At 42.3% G+C, this 23,823-nt stretch overlaps 1 protein-coding gene and 1 long non-coding RNA gene across 3 annotated transcripts in view; one reads left to right on the forward strand and one right to left on the reverse strand.

The window, feature by feature from the left end:
- Window positions 1-2,720: 2,720 nt before the first annotated feature.
- Window positions 2,721-23,823, forward strand: part of LOC115095567 — a 52,923-nt gene continuing 31,820 nt past the window's right edge. The window contains exons 1-2 of the long non-coding RNA XR_003857818.1: window positions 2,721-2,811; window positions 6,356-6,588. This is a non-coding gene — a long non-coding RNA (uncharacterized LOC115095567). The remainder of the gene's footprint in view (window positions 2,812-6,355; window positions 6,589-23,823) is intronic.
- LOC115095566 (mannose-binding protein-like) overlaps window positions 18,960-23,823 on the reverse strand; it is a 36,376-nt gene continuing 31,512 nt past the window's right edge. For both annotated transcript variants that reach the window (XM_029609468.1, XM_029609467.1), the window contains exons 5-6: window positions 21,776-21,859; window positions 18,960-20,549 (exon numbers count right to left, since the gene is read on the reverse strand). In XM_029609468.1, the coding sequence (XP_029465328.1) occupies window positions 20,173-20,549; window positions 21,776-21,859 (461 nt within the window). In that variant the 3' untranslated portion in view covers window positions 18,960-20,172. The remainder of the gene's footprint in view (window positions 20,550-21,775; window positions 21,860-23,823) is intronic.

Here is a 23,823-nt window from a genome sequence, read left to right on the forward strand (position 1 = left end):
TGGGACCCTGACTTCATTGGATACCTGATGGGATAGGTAAGTTTTTCTATTTTTTGTTTAATTTTTGGGGGTCTTGGCTGAGGCTCTGGCTAGGTCCATGCCTTTGCCAAGACCCCGGCGTTGTGTTCAGGCCTCGGCCTATGCACTAAGCAAGGCCCCAGCTTTGGGCCTAGGCTGAGGCGCCGGATTCACACTCAGGCATAGGCCATGGCCCCTGCCCTAGTTGAGGCTCTGGCTTCAGGCCTAGACTTAGGCTCAAATCATTTAAAATGAAATGAATGAATATGATTTGTTTCATTTGGGGGTCCCCGATTCATTTCAGGGCCCCCGAAATGAAAATAATTAGCTTTATTTGTCACATTTGTACATTCGTTTTAAACAAATCACATCCCTACTGTGGAACACAATACTACTATTAGGAATTCTATATAGAATGTATATTGAATGCCACTTGACAATGTACATAATATCAAACAGGTAGTTTTAATACATTAAAGCAAAGGTAGAGCATGAAAAGGCCAAAATCAGGAAAGCAAACCATTATTTGTATAATAATTCTGAGCAGAAGAGAAGAATATGCCTTGCCTTATTGCACAAAACCATGGAGAGAATTAATCATTTTTTTTGTTGTTGTGTGGTTACTGAAACTCTGCTTGTTTCCTGGCACAGGTCAGAGGTAAAAGACCTGAAAAGCATGTGAATAGCCTAATGATGTTTCTCTTACTATTTCAATAAATTGTGCAAATAAACTGAGATTAACTGTGCTTTCTGAGCAGTAACACCTGTGTTAACAGACTACAAGTTCCTAGCAAATGGAATAACATGTTAGGGAACCACTACATTTCTACTGTAATCAATTGTAACTTAGCAAAGCCAGTTAAAATGACCTTGGACATGTCAATATATCTCCTTCTGCCTTAGGTACACACTTAAGGCCTGATTTTTAATCTCCTGCACGCAGAAAAAATGGGGGTTATACATGTGGTCGGGCCTTGCATGTGCTGTGCGTATTTTAGAAGAGGCCCAGCTGTGCCAGTAACCCCTTTACGCGCAGAAAAGCCAGGCTTCTTCCAAGGGGCGGTTCCAGGGGTGGGATGATCTAGGAGGTGGGGCGGGGCAGAGCTGGTGGCTGCCAGTATACTGGCCACTTGCTGTTGTGCCGGGGGATCATGCTGGCGTAAGTTCGAAAACAAGAACCAAAAAAAAAGGTAGTGCCTTCAGAGGGGTCGGGGAGGAGAGGGGAACAGAGAGGGAGGGTAGGTAGGGGTTAGGAAAGTTCCCTCCCAGTCCACTCCTTAATTGGATCGGACTGGGAGGGAACTGGCAGAGGCCCGATCTCTTCGCCGCACATAAACTGGGCAAACCTCCCCCCCTGCATGCGCCGGCTCGCACATGTTATAAAATTGCGTGTCCATGTGCTCGCACCGGGTAGTGCGTGCACATTGACGCATGCGCGTATTTTTGAAAACTCTACCCATTAGATCAGAAGCTCTTTGAGGAAATGGCTTATTGGACTGAATACTAATAATGCTGTAAGCACCAGGAGGGAATGAGTAGGGAAATAACAGAAGGAGATCATCATGTTGGGGAGGGGGTGAAGAGGAGAAATGCCACATGGGAGCATTAAGGACAAGGGGGATGGATGATTAAGTGGTAAAGGCATGGCAGGATGAGGATATCAAAGCATTCCTTGGGGGGGGGGAGGGGGCAGAATGAACAGCGGTAGAAATGTCACTGGGGAAGAAAATGCAGAACAAAGAGGTAAAAGTGTTATTGGGGAGGGGAATAAGGACATTAGGATTTTAGGAGGTGGAAATAATAAGGATATGGAATGAGGCATGGAGGCAAATCTGTAAAAATGAGGGGAAAAGCCTTGAAAGAGGACAGAAATACTTGGAGATATAGTGGAGAAGGAAGGGAAGTGAGCCTGGGAGTTAGAGTATTAAGGGTATAGAGGTGTCAGTGGAAGATCTGTGAGAAATGTGATGATAATAGGTGAGGGAGAAGGGAGAGTGATAGAGGGAGTAAGGGGTGGTACTAGAAAATATCACTTGGAGTGGGAAAGGAATGACTCCATAGGGAGAAGAGATGGGGTGGTGGTTATTAATCAGAGGACTACAAGGAAAAAGCAGCAGTAGAAGGGGAGCAAGAAGATGGGTCATTAACAGCAAGGAGCAGGAATAAGAGAAGAATAGTCAGCAGCAATGGGACTCAAGAATAGGAGGGCAACTGTAAGAGGGTAAGAAGAAAAGAGGTGGAGTCATCAGAGACACGAAGAAGTGAAGCAGAATTGGCAGTGGGTGATAGGGAGAAGGACAGTGTTAAATGTGGGAAAGCTAAGAGGGGTGGAGTCACTGCTAGGATGGAGATGGATCAGTGAAGAAAACAGACATATTGTCGGTAGAAGCTGCCCAGAAAGGGAAAACATGACAGTCTTGTAAGTAGGCTGTCATCAGCTTTGGGGGTGAAGAGTGAAAGTGATATAGATGGTGGGATGTAAGAGGGAAAAACAGAGTGCTGAGTTGGGGGAAGAATTAATAGCAGTAGAGAGAGAGAGAGAATGTTGGATAAGCCTCAGTGGTGAGGAGGAATGGGATGGGAGAGGAGTTGTTGGCAGGGATTGAGTTAAAAGGAAGTGAGCAGGTGGGAGTAAAGGGAGTGGCTTTGTCAGAGATGTCAGCATTGAGGTGATCAGAAACACAGCATCTCTGTCAATGGGCAGTAGAGAAGAGGCAACAGAATCAGTGGGACAGACATATAGCGTGCTCAGGCTGCAGGGAGAAGGTGTTTCAGGATGGTGTCTGCAGTGAGGTGAGATGGCAGGAGTTAGTGGTTGAAGAAATGGTCAAGAGGGTGGGCAGGAGGGATCTTGTAAGGGACTGGGACAAATTTTAGCAGCAGCAGCAGGAGGGAGCAGATTGGAGAGGGGGTGATCAGGATGAAGGGGATATGCAGGGGCACCAGGATCAGGGGGCCTGATAAAGAAGCCGACATTGGTGCAGGAGAACTGAAAGCAGAGATGGAGTTGAGAGGCAGAAAGGGGAAGAGGGATCAGTGAGTTTAATACATATTGCAGCAATGTTAACTGATCAAATTTCAAAATCTTATTTGAGAAAGAAAATATGTTGAAAGAATTAATTACCCAAGAGACACTGATCATTCATAAAACTTCAATTTGTAATATAATAGTTGACAAGTGGAATATAAGTGGTGGCCATTTATTAGCTTCAGAAGTCTTTTCAAATATTGCATTATTTCAGAGAGCAAACATGGTGTTGCCAAGGTTACTATTTTGAAATGTAGTTAGATTTCCTTTAGGGATGGTTTTTTTCTTTGCTGATTATTGTCTACAATCATTCATCATGGCAATATTTGATGGAGGTTTCTTTAGAAGTGGCAACCAATTGATGGTCACAGGCATGAGGAGAAGGAAGAGTGACCAAGAGGAGCCAATGGCTATTTTTTTTTAGCATGTGTTAGCATAAAATAAATATCACAATGGTGCAAAATAGATTGTTCTGTCCCTCATTGTTAGCCTCACTTTAGAATCATTTTAAAGACATGTGTGTTCTTCTTGGGAGAGAATAGGACTTTAAGTTTTTAGATAAAATATGCTAAGGCTTTTATTTCCTATAACAACAACCCACAAGTAAAAAATACAGACTACTAAAAAGAGAGAGAACTTTACTAAAAAATATTGCACATGCAAAACTGTTTACACAGACTTTAAATTTTGAATTTTAAATAACCATCATAACCATACATACAGACTGCATTAATTAACTCAATGACTAATGTTAGTTTGAACTTAGTATATAACAAAGGCGGGATTCAGAGGTATTTTCAATGACAAGAATTGGTAATGAAATACTTCAAAAAACTGTGCCAACACTTATCAATATTAAGAATAATCAATTACTGACGCTAATCCCAATAGGCTAGTGTTAAAAGAGATTACACTAGCCTATTGGGATTAGCGTCAGTAATTGATTATTCTTAATATTGATAAGTGTTGGCACAGTTTTTTGAAGTAATGTTAGTTTGAGCCACCCAGCTGATTGTCAGAGCGTTTGTTCTACCAGTATGTTATAGTAAATTAGTGTATTTCTACATCCTGTATAATCCAGTAGTCCAGGCGTGAACAGTATATAAGGATGGATACTACTTGGACACTTTTGTAATCCCTGAAGCAGAGAGAGATAACATTTTCAAAATGTTGCAACGTTAGATTCCTCGTAGTCTCTATTTGACATCAAAGTCTAATAGTCTTCATTGCAGGACTTCGTCTTTGATCCGTTTCACACTCAAAAAATGATTTGTTCATCATCATGCTATTTCAAATGAGTGTCTCAAGTATTTAAGCCTTGATTATTTTTATATGCATACTAAAACTTATAAAAAGAAATACATATTATGTGGCATCATCTGCATTTAGCCAAGACACATCTTGTTCAAAGACATTTTCACTATAAATGACCTAAATACCTCACTCACTTTTTTAGACAGTAGTCATTATTTAATGCAGTCTGTAAGCTTGGTTATGATGGGCATTTAAAATTCAAAAGTCTATTCTGTGTAAACAGCTTTGCATGTGCAACATTTTTGAGTAAAATTCCCTCTTTTTTTAAAGCTTTTATTTCTACAAAAATGTAAAATCCTTTCAGTCCATGCATTTATTTTTACTTTCAACTTAATTCAATCAATAGATTAGATACAGACATTTGTAATATCTTAAATCAAACTTTCCTGTTATAGGAGCCTAAATGTATACTAAAACTCTGTGCTAAAAAATTAGGGACCATTTTTAGCTTGCATGTAAAATAAACTTTACTAGAAATGTAGGAAAGTAATTATTAGGGATGTGAATCGGGTGATCGACCGTCTTAATGATCGATTTTGGCTGGGGGGGGAGGGAAATCTGATCGTCATGGTTTTTGGTTTTTTTTAATCGTAAAAAATCATAAATCGGGGGAGGGTGGGAAAACCGGCACACTAAAACCCACCCGACCCTTTAAAATAAATTCCCCACCCTCCCGAAGCCCCCCAAAATGTTTTAAATTACCTGGGGTCCAGTGGGGGGTCCCGGCACGATCTCGGGCCACAGCTGCAATAGAAGAAATGGCGCCGGTGGCCCTTTGCCCTTACCATATGACAGGGCAAAGGTAGCGCCAGCGCCATTTTGGTTCCTGTCACCCGACGTCACGAGTGCAGGAGATCACTCCCGGACCCCTGCTGGACCCCCAGGGACTTTTGGCCAGCTTGGGGGGGCCTCCTGACCCCCACAAGACTTGCCAAAAGTCCAGCGGGGGTCCGGGAGCGACCTCCTGCACGCGGGCCGTATTGCCAATATTCAAAATGGCGCCGGCGCTACTTTTGCCCTCACTATGTCGACATAGTGAGGGCAAAAGTAGCACCGGAGCCATTTTGAATATTGGCAATATGGCCGGCGCCATTTTGCCCTCACTATGTCGACATAGTGAGGGCAAAAGTAGTGCCGGCGCCATTTTGAATATTGGCAATACGGCCCGCGTGCAGGAGGTCACTCCCGGACCCCCGCTGGACTTTTGGCTCTGTCTGGTAAGCTGGAGAATGTGGGCAGGGGAGAGGATTGCTTCCTGGCCTTGATGCTGGCAGAGTGGGCAGACTGCCAGGAAGAAGACTTGCTTCTGGCTCTGATGCTTGTCGGCTATCTGGGCTTCTTCTCACCCTTCCATCTATGACTCCGTGTCACTCTCCACACCTGAACCAGGGTCTCCTCTCTCCAATCACCAGGCCACACCTTGTCTTCTCCCTTCTCGATAGCAGGGAGGACTAGTTTGCCTCTGGCCCCCTTTTGCTTCCAGGGACATCTCAGCACAGGTTCTTGTTCTCTGGGTTCTCTCCCCAGGTTTGGGCTCAGGGTTTATTCCTTCTTTTCTTCAGGGGATCCATTGCTTGCCTTCCTTTTCTTCTTCCTGCCTCCCACTCTTATACTTTCCAGCTGATAAATATGCATAAGCTCATGCACAATCATGTGGTGAGTAGAGGGTCTTTGCCACATTGTAGGGCGTTTTCTCCCCTCCCCATTACTTTGGGAAGGTACGTTTCAGGTCCTTTTCCCCCTCCCATTCCTTTGAGGGCAGAACTGCCAAGCTGTATGTCAGAGTGTTTTTCTTAGACACAGGCTGCCCCCCCTCTATGGGCAGGGTCCTTTTTGCTTGGTCGTCCTTGAGACTTGCTTAGCATCTTAAGTCATTGCCTCTGTGCCTGATTTATATTTGCACAGGAACTCTGCCTCCAAAAGACCCTGAGGCTTTAACTGGAACTGCGCTCTCACTCTCTTCTCTCTATTATGTTTCTTTTTTTCTTGCCGAAGCTGCATTCCGCTGCCGATCCCAGAAGCGAGCCCTTGGCCCCTCTCCTTTGGCTGACACTGCTGACGTCCTCGACGTCGGGGATGCTCAGGAGGGAGGATAAAAGGGACACCCCTTTGTACTCCACTGAGAAAACCTGGTGACATAAGAAGTACTGACAACAAACCCGGATTGGACAAACATGGATAAAGACAAGAACCGGTAGTAAACACCATCACAACCTGCCTAAACAAAGGTAAATATAGAGATAATTATGCAAGAACACAGAGAAACAGACACATAACAAACAGTAAAAAAACAAAAACAAAGCCTAGTAACCTAATAAGAATAAAAAGGACCGTCGCTCCCTGTGACATAGTGAGAGCAAAGGCGATTGGCGCCATTTTGAAACCAGTCCAGCACCGGCACCGAGGATATGATTGAAGGGATGGCTCCCGGACCCCCCGCTAGACCACCAGGTACATGTAAAAGGTCTTTGGGGGGGGGGGGGTCTGGAGGGTGGGAGAAGCAAAGGGGTAGGTTTTTTTTTTTATCGGGCCATCGGCACCATTTTTATCAGTGGTAGCCAAAATGGCGCCAATGGCCCGAGAGCGGGAGATTGCACCGGGACCCCCCCCCAATTCACATCTCTAACGATCTGATTTTTTTCTCCCTCCATCCGAACTTGATCGTTAAAACGATCGGGCACACGATTCACATCTCCAATTAATATTACCCATTGATGACACAATTGAGACATAGCCAACATGTATCTAGATATCAAATAACTACTAAACCAAATGGAGTTAGTAATTAACATAGAGAAGACAGAATTCCTTCATTTAGAATGGAAAAATATGGAGATAACACAGAGCCCAATCACACTCAATAACAACCAACAAATATTAGTAGAGAAATTACGGAATCTAGGAATAATAATTGACACAGAACTAAGCTTTAAACAGCATATATCTCTAAAAGTAAAGGAAGGATACGCCAAACTCAAGGTTCTCAAAAGACTAAAACCAATTCTAACAACCGCCAACTTTCGATCAGTACTACAAGCGATGATATTTGCAAGCACTGATTATTGTAATGCCCTGCTACTAGGTCTACCATACACCTCACTAAAACCTCTACAAATTTTGCAAAACACAGCTGCAAGAGTTTTAACTGGCAAAAGTAAAAGAGAAAACATCACCGAAACACTGGCAAAATTACACTGGCTTCCCATTGAACAAAGAATACAAAACAAAAACACTATGCATCATACATAAACTAATACATAACAAAAATGCAGACTGGCTTAACACAGCTCTTCGCGTACATATCCCCAACAGAAACCTAAAGTCAGCCAACAAAGCACTCCTAACTATTCCATCAGTCAAAACAGCAAGACTAACACAAGCAGGCCCCATACTATGGAACTCCATGCCCTTGGAGTTAAGATTACAAAGAGAAAGCAAAGCATTTAGAAAAAATGTAAAACCTGGCTCTTTAAACAAGCTTTTCAAAAAGAGAGGGGAGAACAGTAGCCGGTGAAGTGCAAGGTACGAATAATTGAACACCCACACATACTACAGCAATCATTGAGTGTGTAGTTTAATAGATAGCTCATCATTAAAGGAAAAGTTACAATTATAAAACTAGTTATACTCAAAACTGATATAGAAAAACCTGGACATGAATTATCACATTTATCAATTAACATTGATTACAAACTACGTTACCGAACCTTATGGCACCAATGTAAACTGACAGATTTTAATATCATTACTTTTATGTGCCTTACTGTAAACTGTTGTGATGGTACCCACCTTATCGACAGTATAGAAAAGATTTAAAAAATAAATAAAATATCCTTTAGTGTATCAGGACAAGGCCTTTTCATTGTTCACAGAGAGAAGGTTTTAAAGTTCACCTGGGCAAAGTTCCTTCTCTTGCTGTGACAGTGTCTGGGGCCTGTCAGAATTTGGCCTGTACATGGTATTATAATTCATAATTGATTCAACAGTGGTAAACATGAGATATCTCCCTACATTTCCCTCTTCTTAAATGAGATGAGCCAGCAATAGAGCTTATCTTGCTTAAGCCTAACTACCAGCTACTATGCAGGCCTCAGCTGTATGACATGTATAACCATCAGTAATGAAATCATCCACAAGAGGTAGGAATAATGCAACAATAATAATAATCATAGTACTTATAAGGAATCATAATAGTAATAATAGAATGGGAGTAAAGTAATAATGTAATAGATAGGATAACAGTGAATAAAACCATAATTATAATACAGAAAAGTAAAAGTATAATGAAGAAAAATAAATGGATAATAGTAACAGGAATTATATGTGGGTGATAAGAAATAAGGAAATAATGTAGTTTTCATGTGGTTCATGCTGTAGAAATATGAGGTAAGGACATCATCTCAGACTTGAGGAAGAGTGCATGTGTGTGCAACCCTCCTTTTCCTAGTCTGGAAAATGACGAAGTGTGATTACTGATTATCTTGTACTTCATATGGTTCTAGAGATGGGGCTGTGGGAGGTTTCACAAATGCATATCTTTATAGCGAGAACTTTCTTGTGTAGGTCTCATTATGGTTTACTCTGTTAAAGAAGGTGATTGAAAATAGCAGGTGTGCTACGAACACCATGGCTAAGGCAAATAAGGCATAAGAAAGTATATAGTCAGTTTATAAAATATCTTCATCTCTAGAATCATAATTGTAGTCAGCAATTTCTGCTGTCTTTGTCTACAGACAGTTCCAAAGTGTGAGAGTCTTTATAGTCTAAATGATATACCAGGTTTTCATCAAAATTTGAATTTGTGGCCCTGAAACACATCTAAGATTGCTAAGTCTGTGGGAACCAGGTCTGGTTCTAGGTAGTATAAGGACACATGCCCTACAGTAACTATTGAGTTCTTAGGTACTGATATACTGGGTAAGGGAACCTTACTGGTAACATCATGCTTGTAGTAAGTTCATTCAGAGCGGTGCTAACTAACCAAACATTATTTACAACAGCAACCTTGGTTTTGGAGAGTTCATCATACTTTGTCATGGTAGTTTTACATTTCTCTCAGACGTTGTCCAAGGACAAACCACACAGAACTTCTGTCATATCCTTCAGGAAAGGCTTATCAGGAGATAACCAATGTATGTCCTTTGTTGCCATAGGCCTAAATTAGGAACTAAATATTGCTGTGGGTTATCACTCTGATAGGCTAGAAGGGCAGAGGTGTCTACACATAGGTATACATTGTTTGTCCATGTACCTACATTAATTACTTGTTTCAATTGGTAAACATTCTCAGGTAAAATGATAGGCAAATTCAAAACATACGCAAACTCCATATTCTCAGTGTCCACATACAGAGGTATTGCATTACCCATATGATAAGCATCTGGACCTGGATAGGCCCGATGTTGTTCTGGGTAATTTTAGCAAAAGCATCTGTAATGACATCTGGAGAGACTAAATAAGTTGGAATCGGTCTCTCATTAAGTTACTCATGCTGTTGTCCAGCTCTCTAAACAAGTCATTGGTGAGCACTTGAATGAGCTGGATAAAGGTATGATCTTCATTCAGCATGGTTTTAATGGTGGCAATGTCCTCTTGGTTATGTTTAATTGCTTAAGAATGAAGGTTAACCAAGGTGACAGTGTTACTTAGTGTTTTACCTTGAGAAGTTAACTCTTCTTGTTGGTGTCGTATATGTTTAGAGATACTTTTCATATCATCCTGCAACTCTTTAACAGTTTTCTGCAAATTCTTTATGGAAACTGCATCAGCAACGGACATGGATGCACTAAAAAGGGAACCCAGGTCAGAAAAGGTAATGGATCCAGAAATTAGTCCAATAAACCTTTTGGGATGGTCTAAGTCTTTTCTAACAGGCTGGATCATAATTTTGTCCAGTTGACTAAGAATGTTCTGGATGATCTGGGTAGCATATTTCAGGTGATCCTTGAACCAAGCTTTAGTTACAGGAAAATGCATGTTAGTAAGGTTAAAATGCTTTTGGATTACATGTTGCGGGTCTAGCGACACAAAGACTTTCTGGGTGACAATCTGGGACTGCGTGATGAGGAAACCAGGGGTGTCTTGCATCACAATGCCGGAGGAAAGACCAGGCTCGACCAGCTTGTCAGCTTCTGCTCATATAACCAGCAGCACTAGGGCACTCACCCTCAGGCACTGACTCTTCATCTGATAAACAGTAGAGATCTTCTGCTTTATTGTTAATGTCAGTGTCACTGGGCATAGCATTTTGATCCACAAATTTATGAGGTGACAATATCTGAGCTGGTTAATGTGGACCCATTTAAGGACATCTTCACCATCAGGATTTGTCTTAATTTGAATAAGATACACGACTGGTGAGATTTTATCCACAGTTACAAAAGGTCCTTTCCAGTTAGGTAAAAACTTGCTTTCTTTGGCTTTGATTTTACTATAATTATAGTAAAAAACCTTGTCTCTAATTTCATACCCTTTAGAGGTAGCTTTTAAATCATAATTGGCTTTTCTACTTCTCACATTTGTCTCTAAGACCTTTTGGACAAAGGCAAAAGTGTTTTACAAATGTTCCCACAGATGGGTAATATTACATGTGCCAGCCACGGCAGACCCGTGGCGGGCCCCCTTAACTCTCTTTGGTGAATCCATGCCTGGTTCCTCATCCCTGGTGGTGGTGGGCCGCCAGCTCCATCCTTGGGCCACCCCCGGTGCCTCAGCTTCAGTACAGATTCCTGTGCTCCGCATCAGGCCTCTCCGCGTGGCAGAGAGACACCGCCGTCCAGCACCGCGCCCCTCCCTAGGCATGTGCACGCACATCACTGATTCTTATGAAGGGCCCGTGGTGGGAACTTGGCCGCGGCCCCGGATGATGACGTTGCTGGAGCTCCGGTACTTAAGGCCGGGCTCAGCTTCCAATGATTGCCTTTGCAACAGGTCTCCACACTGGTTGGTACTCATGGCTCATCAGAGCACTGGATGATCTGTGCCATTTTTAAAGATGGTGCCGGCCATCCATTACTCCTACCATGTGATAGGGGCCGGCCAATGGCACGGATACCCTGTCACATGTTAAGGGCAAAGGGCCGTCGGCACCATTTTGTTTACTGGCAGCCGACGGCCCGAGAGCGGGAGATCGCTCCCGGGACCCCTGCTGGACCACCAGGTACTTTAAAAAGGTTTTGAGGGGGGATCGGGAGGGTGGGGGATTAGAAAGAATTTAATTTAAATGGTGTTTTCTTTTTTTTCAGCACGACACAGCCAATTTAAACGGGTAAAAACCGCAGGAACGAAGATTTCCTGCGGTTTTTACCCAAACCCGATACCGGAAACGAATCTGGTACCGATTCACATCCCTAGCATGCATACTGTGGCTTTGGTAAATGAGCTTCTGGATGATGGCTGTCAGTTCGGCTAACTGAATCTCCATAGGAGGTCTCTGGCTATAGTTTTGCCACTGCCCCCAGTTGCAATTTTATTTGGGTGGCTGCGAATCTCCTGCGCCCTTTTCTGGATTAGCTGCTGTGCCATCAGATTTCTCCTGGGTAGGAGGCATCCAGGGCCTGTCAGACTTAGAATAAGGAGATAGGGGATTAGTTTCAAAATGTATTTCTGACTTTGACTCATGGTAGACACTTGGTTCCTCTCGTTCTTCTTATCAGGCTTTTGCTCCTTAGGGGCAGACTTTCATTTATGGCAAATGGCATATAGCTTTTGTGCTTCCTCTATGAGGAAACTTAAGGGTGCCTCCCTGTGGAGATATAATGGAGTTCACAGAGTAGGGGGGAGAACCTCAAAAAAGAGGTTTCTGAGAGCAATCTTGTCTGCTTTGGTGGCTCCCCATAAAAATAAAGTTTGCTTTAAGTGGTAGCTAAAAGGACTAGCACTTTCTTCAGGCCCACACCTTAGATTGTAGGCAGCCTGCCATGCCAAAACACTGTTGACATAAGTTCCAACGTGTTCTTTGAGGGAAAACTGAAATGTGTCTAAGGATTGTTTTACTTCAGCTGGGGTGCTAGCTATGTATTGACTAGCTTCTTCACTGAAACTCCATGGAAGTAGGCCCACCTGGTCTTTTTCAGAATGTGCATCCTGAAAATTTTAATGCAACCTGTTTAAGTGCTGTAAGATATGTAACCAGAATTCTCTTTAAACAGTGTAATCAAGGTACAAAGCAACTTGATTTCTTTAGTGAGATTTGACGCTCCCTATGATGTCAGCTGGTGGTAAGCCTGTCGTCCTGATCTTAGCCCCCCTTCCAGGAGGAAGGGAGGGGCAGCTCCCTCTCTCTGTCCCAGGCTGTACAGGGAGGAACAGCTGTGTATGTGTTTTCTGAGAGACTATGGCTGTATTTAGAAGCTACTCAATACAAAAAAAGGAGGATATATAATGTTCTCTTTTATAATTATTAAGATAACAAATTCAAAAGGCTTATCACCTATTTATATAGGAACAAATACCATCAGTAGTAGTGCAAATGGACTATAATCCATCGCCTCTTGCCACGCAATGGGCCCCAGGCGAATTCAGCGTTTATTCAAGCACTTAGTGTACAATCATTTGGTATTGTTCCTTTATTTATTCCACAACATTTAATATTTATCCAAAAAATGTTTTTTATTTTTTAGTATTCAAATTTTAATTTTATCCCAAAAACCCAAAAAAACTTATTTATTTGTGTATTTCTAAAATCTAGAATAATTGTTTTCCTAGCATAAATTAGATGTCCACCGTCATTCAGTTTGTTCAATCATTGACATCCTGGAAATAATACATCTACAGTGGGGCTAAGTATACTCGATCCTAGGATTTTTTCCAGGATGTCAATGATTGAACAAACTGAATGACGGTGGACATCTAATTTATGCTAGGAAAACAATTATTCTAGATTTTAGAAATACACAAATAAATAAGTTTTTTTGGGTTTTTGGGATAAAATTAAAATTTGAATACTAAAAAATAAAAAACATTTTTTGGATACATATTAAATGTTGTGGAATAAATAAAGGAACAATACCAAATGATTGTACACTAAGTGCTTGAATAAACGCTGAATTCGCCTGGGGCCCATTGCGTGGCGAGAGGCGATGGATTATAGTCCATTTGCACTACTACTGATGGTATTTGTTCCTATATAAATAGGTGATAAGCCTTTTGAATTTGTTATCTTAATAATTATAAAAGAGAACATTATATATCCTCCTTTTTTTGTATTGAGTAAATTCGTGAGTGAGGATCTTTAGCTTCTGTGGATTGATTGATTATCTGTATTTAGAAGCTAACATTTCTACTCTGTCCCATGCCTTAAGCTTTTCCCATGGTTGTATTATTTTCTCCTGATCTTGGAAACAAGGCTATCTGTAGCTCTGGGTTATGCTTTCCTTGTTCCACTCCCACTGCTCCTTAAGGAGGTGTGGGGACAGGGGCATTTCCTGACCTTTGCTGGGATATTTTGCTGCCTGAATGCTCTGCTTCGGATAGACAGGATTGTGTGTTAAATTATCTGCTTTCTCTTTCAATAATTGAACCATATTTTGAAACAATTGCAATTGGCATCTACATTCTTTTAGATCAATTACCAGTTCCTGAATTTCTTTCGCTAATTTTAAATTATCTTCTTGCAACTTTAAATTCTCTTTCTGCAGCTGGTAAAGACGAATTGCATTGTGTTTGCTTTGTTTCTCTGCAGAAAGCTGTTTACTTTGCTTTTCCACTGAAAGCTGTTGGGTTAATATTCTACTTTCAGCTTTTAACAACTCCACCTCAGTAAGATGTGTCTCCTGAAGAGACAAGTTCTGATATTGAAGCTGTTGGATTCTTTGATCCTTTCCACTACTTTGACTATTAATCCCAGTTAATTGCATTTGTACTTCTGTCGATAGAGTTTTTTAAAGACTTAATCTTTTGGTCTGACTGTTCTTTCTGCATTTTAATAGCTGATTCTAATTCCCGAATCCTATTTGTTTCATCATCAGAAACCCCCTTAGAGTCCCCCTCCTGTTCTTTCTCTCTGATTACATCATGTAATATTTGGATTTGTTCAAGGTATTGAGGTAGTTTATCTAAATGGGCTTCAGTGACCTTTTTCTCTAAAGCTTCTATTTTTTCTGATAATTCAAGATTTTGTTTTGCTATTAGCTTGCAATCTGCTTCTTGCAGTGTACATTTTTGAATGATATCACCCATCTCTGGCTAATGTCTTTTTCCAGTACCTGATTTGTTGCCTGTAGATGCAAGTTATCACTTTGCAGTAATTCTCTTAGTAAGTGCAAAGTGGTAGCATATTCAGCTAATGTCTTAAGGGTTAATTTAGATTCGCTAACCAAGAATTGGAATGTTGTTAAGTATAAAATTAGTGACATTGCCTAACTGCAGATATGTTTGTTTTAAATTCTCTCATACTCTAGAGATCTTCTTTGTGTGACCTTTACTAGCGCTTCATTTTCTAGTTCTACTAAATATACCTGCAAACTGCAGATGGCTGTGGTCTATCCTGTCTCGGGGGGGCCTCCAATCTGTAAGCAGGTTTAGAGGTGCAAGGATCTATCTGTTAGAAGACGCTGCCAACTGCCCTCCTACCTTACTTGCAATCCTAAGTCAGGGAAAAGACAACATGTATTCTCCTCATAAATAGACTTTTATTTATCAGATTTGGCAGGACATAGCATTTAGAAAATGGCAGCAGTTCCTATCACTAACATCATGGCCACGAAGTACCAGTTTTTCCTAAAGAAGATTCTGTATCATGGGTGGTAACAAAACATGCCATAAACTTTAGCCTGCATAATATGTTAATACTTAGGCTAACCTTCTCACCCTGGGTCTAGACTTCAGGTGATATCTCTGTTCACCTCTGAAGCAGACTCCATCCAGAAAGCTGGAAAATGTGGGTAGGGGAGAGGCTTGCTTCCTGGACTTGCTACTGGTAGAGCGGGCAATGAGACCAGCTTCTGTCTCCGATGCTGGCCGGCTGTCTGGTCTTGTCCTCACCCTTATGTCTATGGCTCTGTCACTTTTCACATCTGAGCCAGGGTTTCCTCTCTCTCTGATCAACTGGCCGCACCTACGATTACAGGGAGGGCTGGTTTGCCTCTGCCCCCCCCCCCTTTTACTTTCAGGGACACCTCAGCACAGGGGAGGGGGGGAGCAGTTTTCAAAGGAGCTTTCTTTGCAGGTAAACACGTCTTCACCTGCAAAGAATCCTTTTAAAACTGTCGCCATAGTATGGATGACACTTTTAATATAATTATTAGCTAATATGCCTAAGCATATTTACAGCCTGAAAAATTTTCACAAAATATTTTTCTTGGTCTGTACAATATTGCAGTATTGAGTGCAAGTAATAAACTATTGTAGTAATAGTAATAAGAAGTAATAAACACTATTGTAGGATTGAATTTATCCCCACTACTTTTGGAGTTTTCAGAGATCAAACATCTGGAGATATTTGGGTTTTGGAGAACAGTGAGTGTCATAAAATGGAATATTTTGGAGATATTCATGGTGCTCTGAAAAATATCTGGCAGGGTATAAAACAGAGAATTTAGGATGAGCAGGAGGCAATGTCACCACAGACACTATATTATAGGGGTGTGCATTTTTCATTTTGTTTAATTTTCATTTCATTTTTTATTTTGTATTTTTATTAAAAATGACATAAAGTGACATGAAATGATACAGACAATGTTTCAAGTGAAAGCATATCTCTATTCTATTAATGCCCTCTTTTCTGCCCATGAACCAGTCCACAAAGGATTATTCTCTCAATCATCTATGCAGCTTTCATTCATCACCAAGAACTATCCCAAAAAAGCATTCGGGTAGATATTCAAAAGCCATTTAGATGAATAACTGAAAAGTTAGCTGACTAAATGGCCAAACCACAAATTTAAAACTCTTACCTGGTTATATTTTAGCCAGATAACTCATTATTCGGCTAGAATATAGCCAAGTACGTCAGGGGATTCTGAGGGTGGGCAATAGGCATTTCTGGGAGGAGTGGTGTTAGCTGGTTAGTTTAACCTAACCAGTTTACTCTAGCCGCCCTGTAGGGCAGGTCTAAAGTTAGATGGATATATTTAACTTTAAGATAGCTGGGTATATTCAGCAGAGTATCCTGATTAACAGGGTCATTTATCATTTTGCCATAAGGGCTTAATGCCCGTGTTAGGGCCCTTACATGCGCATTAACTACTGCAAAGTGTGCTGATATGCAAATTAGGCATTTCTTATCTTTATTGCTGGAAATAACTACAAGAGAGAGAGACTTAATTTAGCAAAGTGGGGGAGAGAGAGAGAGCCTCAAGAAAGCAAAGTGGGGTCACTTTGCTATTTATAGCACTATAATAGGGTGGACTTAAAACGGGGTGAGGGTTTGGGGGTGGGGAAGGCTTGGGGCCAGGTTAAGATACAGTGTCACAGGTACAAACAGCACAGTAGACACCTGTGAAGATTGCGTGTCATTTGGAGCATTGAGAGTTGAAAGAAAAGTAGATTTGTACTCTGTACTCTCTACTTAGCCTGACTGAAGTTATGTAGAATGTCAGTCAGGCTAGATAGAGAGTACAATGTACAAATCTACTTTTCTTACAACTCTCAACACTCCAAATGACACCCAATCTTCACAGGTGTCTACTGTGCTATTTGTACTTGTGACGGTGTATCTTCAGCAGCCCCCAAGCCTTCCACACCCCAACCCTTCACCCCAAGTTTTAAGTCCCCTCTCTGTCTTTCAACGCAAAATGCAATAAAAACGTTTTTGGCCAGTACCGCGGATAGTGATCACAATTTGCGGTAAAATAACTATGCGTTGAAGTAAATGAGAAATTTGCCCAGTCATGCCCCCTTTTTCTAACGCAGGTGTTAGGCTTGCTATAAGTATAGCAAAATGATACATCTAAGCCTGTTGGTCAGATAGATGTATCCAGGTAACTTAACTAGCTGCTCAGCAGCTAAATAATGACCCCAATATATTCTTACTTCTGCTTAAATCTGTAATATCTCTGGAAGTTTCCTAATTGCAACCTTATAGCAACCATTTTGGGAACAAATTTCTTAAATGTTTAAATTTATGCATGTTTTTGGGAGCAAACTTGTTAACTTAGATTTTCTTTTTCCTCATGGCCAAAATGGAAATCAAATTTTGTAATTAGGGAAACAAGGAGAGGAAACAGACATCCCTGGTGAAGATTTAAATATTGGGGCCAATATTCAGCCATGGAGCGGTTAGTTAACTTAGGGGATTATTTTCCAAAGGCTTATTGCAAGCGATACGGCCATGTCACGTGCGATAAGCCTTTATCGCATGCGAAAAGGCCCTTTTCACGTGCGTTAGCATGCAAATTAGATTGGGGCAGAGTCGGGGTGGGGAAGGGTTGAGTTGGGGTGGGGACGGGGAGGGGAGGGGGCAGAGCCGGTGGTGGCTTCGCTGCTGGCGATAATGTTACTAACATTATTGTCGGCAGTAGCGTGCCAAACCTCCTTTCATGGTAGCGCTATTCGGTGCGAAAGCCGGCAGCCGGTGCACCATGGCCACCAAAATCGCACCGCTGTGGTGCAAAGGCTGTGGGCTTTCGCAGGCCTGGCCCCCCTTCGCCCCCCGTTTTCGCAGGATTCATTTTCTGCGAAGACTGATGAATCCAGCCCTTAGCCAGATATACCGTATTTTTCGCTCCATAAGACGCACTTTTTTCCCCCAAAAGTGGGGGGGAAATGTATGTGCGTCTTATGGAGCAAATATAAAAAAAACCTAAAAATCTAACAAACCCCCCCCACCCTCCTGACTCCCCCAAGACTTGCCGACTTAATTTACTACAACCCCCCACCCTCCTGACCCCCCCAAGACCTGCCGACTTAATTTACTACAACCCCCCCACCCTCCTGACCCCCCCAAGACCTGCCAAACGTCCCTGGTGGTCCAGCGGGAGTCCAGGAGCGGTCCGGGAGCGATCTCCTGGGCTTGGGCCGTCGGCTGCCAGTAATCAAAATGGCACCGACGGTCCTTTGCCCTCACTATGTCACTGGGACCGACCAATGGCAGCGGTAGTCCCTGTGACATAGTAAGGGCAAAGGGCCTTCGGCTGCCAGTAATCAAAATGGCGCCGACGGCCCTTTGCCCTCACTATGTCACTGGGACCGACCGCTGCTATTGGTCGGTCTCAGTGACATGGAGAGGGCAAAGGGCCGTCGGCGCCATTTTGTTTACTGGCAGCCGACGGCCGAAGCCAAGGAGATCGTTCCCGGACCACTCTTGGACCACCAGGGACGTTTGGCAGGTCTTGGGCGGGTCAGGAGGGTGGGGGTTGTAGTAAATTAAGTCGGCAGGTCTTGGGGGGGTCAGGAGGGTGGGGGTTGTTAATTAATTTAAAGGGTTGGGATGGGGGGGGGAGGGGGGGAGGGGTTCCCAGAGAAAGAGAAACGTTTTCTGATCTGGGGAGTGGACCGAAATGGCCCTCCCCAGACCCGAAAACAAAATGGGGAGAAAAAAAAAAAGCTATGCACTCCCCTAATTTGCTCCATAAGACGCCCAGACGCAGAGCCGGTTTAGCACAAATTTTTTTTTTTTTTAAATTTCCCCCTCTGAATCCTAGGTGCGTCTTATGGTCAGGTGCGTCTTATGGAGCAAAAAATACGGTAACTATCTGGCTAACTTATCAGGGATATTCAGTGGCATGGCTGTGCCACTGAATATACCTGGCCATCTTAAAGTTAGCCAGATAAGTATATCCAAATAGAACCCTAAAGAATAAAAACAACTGCTTCTAAAACAAGATCTCACTCTGCAAAGCAATGTACATCAATGTTATTTCAATAGGCAAACTTTGCACGAAACAGACCTCATAAACAAAGGCACAAAATCTGCATCAAATTTCCTGGTGCAGATGAGATTGCACTTTTGTGAAATGCTTTAAACATTATTTTCTTTGGATATCTAAATTGAGAACATCTAGCCCTAAGATAAGTGGTTTTATCTTTCAATTTACTTTGATTTACCTTGATTAAGAATGATGATTTTTTGAAAAAAATATGTATTTGAATTGCATTTTGAAAAATTTGTCTTAAAATATATAGATAGGACTTGGCGGTATCACAGTCATGATTATAAATTACATAGCACTTCATATCTATATATGAGGACATAAGGCATCAGGAAGTTTGGTGCTGATTTTGTGCCTTTGTTTTTGAGGTCTATTTCATGGAAAGTTTGCCCATTGAAATAACATTTGGAGTATATTGCTATGCAGAGTGAGATCTTGTATTAGTAGGATAAGTATATCTGGCTAACTTTATAACAGCTCTACAGCGTGATCAGAGTTAGCCACATAACTTATGCAGCTAAATCCACTCTTCCCTGGAACGCCTTCAACTCACCCCCAGATTGCCCCCGACTTATGCGGCTAAATTCTAACCACATGATTCGTTATGAGGCTAGAATTTAGCCGCATACAGCTTCTCTCGCTGCTTTACCATTTTCAGTTATCTGTCTAAATGGCTTCTGAAAATTGGCCTCATCATCTTTCAAACTAAAGATCTGTTCAGGAATTGAGAAATAATAAGAAGCAGCATATGTGTGAATTAAATAACGGAAGCTCCTGAAATAAAATGTCATTGCATTCACAGCTGATTTGTCCACTAATATACTTCAATATGATATCAGGAAAATTCTGGCAGACAAAAGTTATTACTTATGCAACAGAGGAGGAGCAGTCTCAGCATCAACTGCCTAAGATATCACACATTCTCACTTCCACAGAGGGAATGACTACCATGTGTGACTACGAGTAGCTATTCCCTTATATGAGGGATATACAACTCACAGTTTAAAATTGACAAATAATCAGACGTGTCAAAGAGCAAGGTATATCATTCCATTTTCCATTATTAAGAATTTCTACACAGTCTTCACCATCTTTACTATTATTTGGCTCTCCCAAATTCCAGTTACTGAATGCTAGTTTTTCTCCAGTTACATATTTAAACATGCCTTCTACATGTTGATCTGAGATTCCTAGGAATGCCTGATTTATGTCCTTTTGCAGTATCTCTTGGATAGCTGTGTTCTCTGCTTCATTTTTGGGGGCAGCCAGCAGGCCTCCAGCCTGTTCACATTTTTCTTTAGCTGTTTCAAAATTCTCTTCCTTTCCATTGGTCACAAACACCTTTTCACCAATCCTCTTCCCTCCATGGAAAAACAAAACTAAAACAGAACAGAAAATGTAAACTAGAAGAATTACACAATAGCTTTTAGTATAAATGCACCTTAAGGATCTTAGCAATTCTTATTACACAACAGTATACTGCAATAATGGGAATTACTCCCTGTGCCTTCATCTCAAGTGAATGTGGGCAATAATTTGTGACCTCAGGCTCCCACAATTGTATGACCTTAGGGAAAACCACATAATTCTCTCTTTGCTTCCTGCTTCAGCCCCTCCTCTAATAAGTAACCTGCAGGGAATAAGAGGACAGGTAGATGAAGCTGAGGTTGAGGCTGAAGCAGCGGGAGCAAAGGAAAAAGGCATTTTGCTCCCTAATCCTGTCCCTCCACATCTTTTGTACTTCCCGCCTATGAATCCCATCCTGAAGGCAGGGATGAGGTTGGAGTGGACAGAGAAAATTGTCAAAATGTGGATCTCACAAGGATCTCTTAAATCAAACTAAAGATGATTTTAATATAATTTCTGGATGGAGTGCTGTCCCTTTAGAAGAATTTCAACGTCCTATAACACTACTGCTGACAAGTTTCAAATTTGTGCTAATTCAAACGCTTTTTATGTCTGTTACCAAGTTTCATCAGATAATCAACATATGTACAAGCTTTATATTTAAGTAATACATGTAAAACTGCAGACATTAATAAACAAATCAGAATTACAGGTGAAAACTTGTAAAAGATTAACATGGTATATTATTAGTACTGTTATTATGGGTATTATTTTCAGACTGACTCATAGCTGCAAAGTCTATGGTACTTTTTACCAGTGGACAATGACATTGCACTAATTTTTAAAGAGAAAGTACAAATATATTTTCACTTTGAAAATCACCTAAGGAAAATAACCCGCACACATTTACACCTGCTATTTTGTGTGAGTAATTTTTCTGTGCGAATAACTGGTCATATACTTGAAAACTCAAAAGTATCCAAATAGTTCCAAACCCTGCTCTCCAAGAATGCCTCCCCACACTGCGGATAAAAGTAAGGGCTTAGTAGCACTTGCACAGGTACTTTTACCTGCATACAGGGAGGACAATTTTCAATAAGCTCATTTCCACAGGGAAAGCAGTTTTACCCATGGAAATAACTTAAAAAATGACCCTCCCTTTTATTAATGTACATCTTCATTCTGAAATTCTGCATTGAATAATTAACTCAAATATCTTTTAAATGTACTAAAAAGTAAATATATTAAAATTACTAACTTTTTTGCTGCTTTTCAAAGTTGTCTTTCAGCGTTTGGATCTCCCCTTCCAAAGCCCTGAATTGTGCTTTAAGATCGTCAAGTTCTAGAGAAAATAACATTTGAAGGACAATTATTCTAATAATATTTAATATCTCTCTGAGTTATATAAACAATTTAAGGCGGAGTGCTTTACTAAATAAGGAAAACCAGGGTTCAAATCCTGCTTCCTCTTACTGATCATCTTTTTGACCTTGTGAAAGTCACTTTATCTCCCATTGCCTCAAGTATTCACAAAAATGTCAATTTTAAAACAAGTGCACTTGTGCACTTATGTGAGCGCAAGCGGGTGAGACATTGAATTTTTAGTGGTGCGCCAAAGTACATGCACACTTTATAAAATGCATGCATCATTGCTTGCCTTTCTGTGCATGTATCTTATAGGGATCTGCACACATTTTTTTTTTTCATTGTTGTTTCGTTTTCGGGACCAGGGTGGGCCATTTAAGTCCACTCCCTGAACCCGAAAACTTTTTTCGTTTCTATTTCGGGAAAAACCCGAAAAAACAAAAAACCCCACCCCAATGCTTCAAATTATTAAAATATAATCCCCCCACCCTCCCAACCCCCCATGATTTACCAAAAGTCCCTGGTGGTCCAGCAGGGATCCTGGGAGCAATCTCTCCCTCTCGGGCCGTCGGCTGCCAGTAATCAAAATGGCGCCGTGTCCTTTTGCCCTTACCATGTGACAGGGGCTACCGGTGCCATTGGTCGGCCCCTGTCACATGCTCCTACCATGTGACAGGGGCCGACCAATGGCACCGGTAGCCCCTGTCACATGGTAAGGGCAAAGGGCCACCAGTGCCATTTTGATTACTGGCAGCCAACGGCCCGAGAGGGGGAGATCGCTCCCAGGACCCCCACTGGACCACCAGAGATTTTCGGCAAGTCTTGGGGGGGTCAGGACGGTGGGGGTTTGTAATTAATTACATTTGAAGGGTTGGGGATGGGTTGGGATTTTTTTTTTTTAAATGTGCCCTTTCTCCCTCCCAAAAAACCGATAGTAAAACCACACAAAATTTCATGGGTTTTCCTGTCATTTTGTCAGCCCCCCGAAATGCAACAAAAGGGATATCGTCTTTATTTCCTATTTCATTGCAAATGAATGCACATCCCTAATATCTTGTGCCCACAGATAGTCGCACTGTTGTGAACCTGCCCGCTTCACTCACCTCTGCTGTTCCCGACACGGCATGGACGCCTCCATCGGGCCTGCCTGCGCGGCTGGAGCCGCGGACTGAAGCCCCTCCCACGGCCCAGAGTTTGCCCCTATGTTTTGACTTTACCGCGGCCAGAGCCGCGGACTTCTCTCCCCTGCTGTCGCGGCTGGAGCCACTGCCAACGTCGTTGACATCTTCGCGGCCAGGAGGCCACATCCCCGGGCTGGAGTAGCGGCAGGAGCCGCCCCCAGGGTTGCCTGCAGCGGCTGGAGCCACTGCCGTCGTCAGGGCCTGCTCCTCAGGCTCTGCCCTGCTTCTGCAACGTCGATGCTGTGCAGGCCGCTGTCCACGGTCCTGCACAGTCCTGCTTCCTGCTCCTTAGGCGCGTGGCCGTGCCTCTCGTCTGTATTTAAAGGGTCAGCCACATGAAGTGTGTCTGACTCCACCTAAGATTGGACTTCCTGTTCCAGCCCTATAAAAGGGCTGTCTTCACAGTACGTCTTCGCCTTGCATCGGAGTGACATCCTTCTGGAGGCTCCTGCCTGCCAGAACCTTGTAAGATATCCTGTTCTTCGTGGAGATCCACGTCTCATCTGCCTTCGTTCCATGTCTCCTGTCTCAATGTTTTGCCTGAGGTACCTGTCCAGATGTCCTGTCCAGGTATCCTGATATTCCTGTCGATCCTCCAAGCCTAGATGTATCATCATGATCCTCCTCGTCCTGATGTTCTGCCATGATCTTCCATGTCCAGATGTTCTTGCCTTCCCGGATGTCATTGGTCCCGACATCGGAGTTCCTCCTCGCCTGGATCTTCCCTGCGCATGTTCCGCTCTCCTCGTGGTCTGTGACC

The sequence above is a fragment of the Rhinatrema bivittatum genome, chromosome 7 (genome assembly GCF_901001135.1).
Source record: "Rhinatrema bivittatum chromosome 7, aRhiBiv1.1, whole genome shotgun sequence".
In the NCBI taxonomy this organism is placed as follows: domain Eukaryota; kingdom Metazoa; phylum Chordata; class Amphibia; order Gymnophiona; family Rhinatrematidae; genus Rhinatrema; species Rhinatrema bivittatum.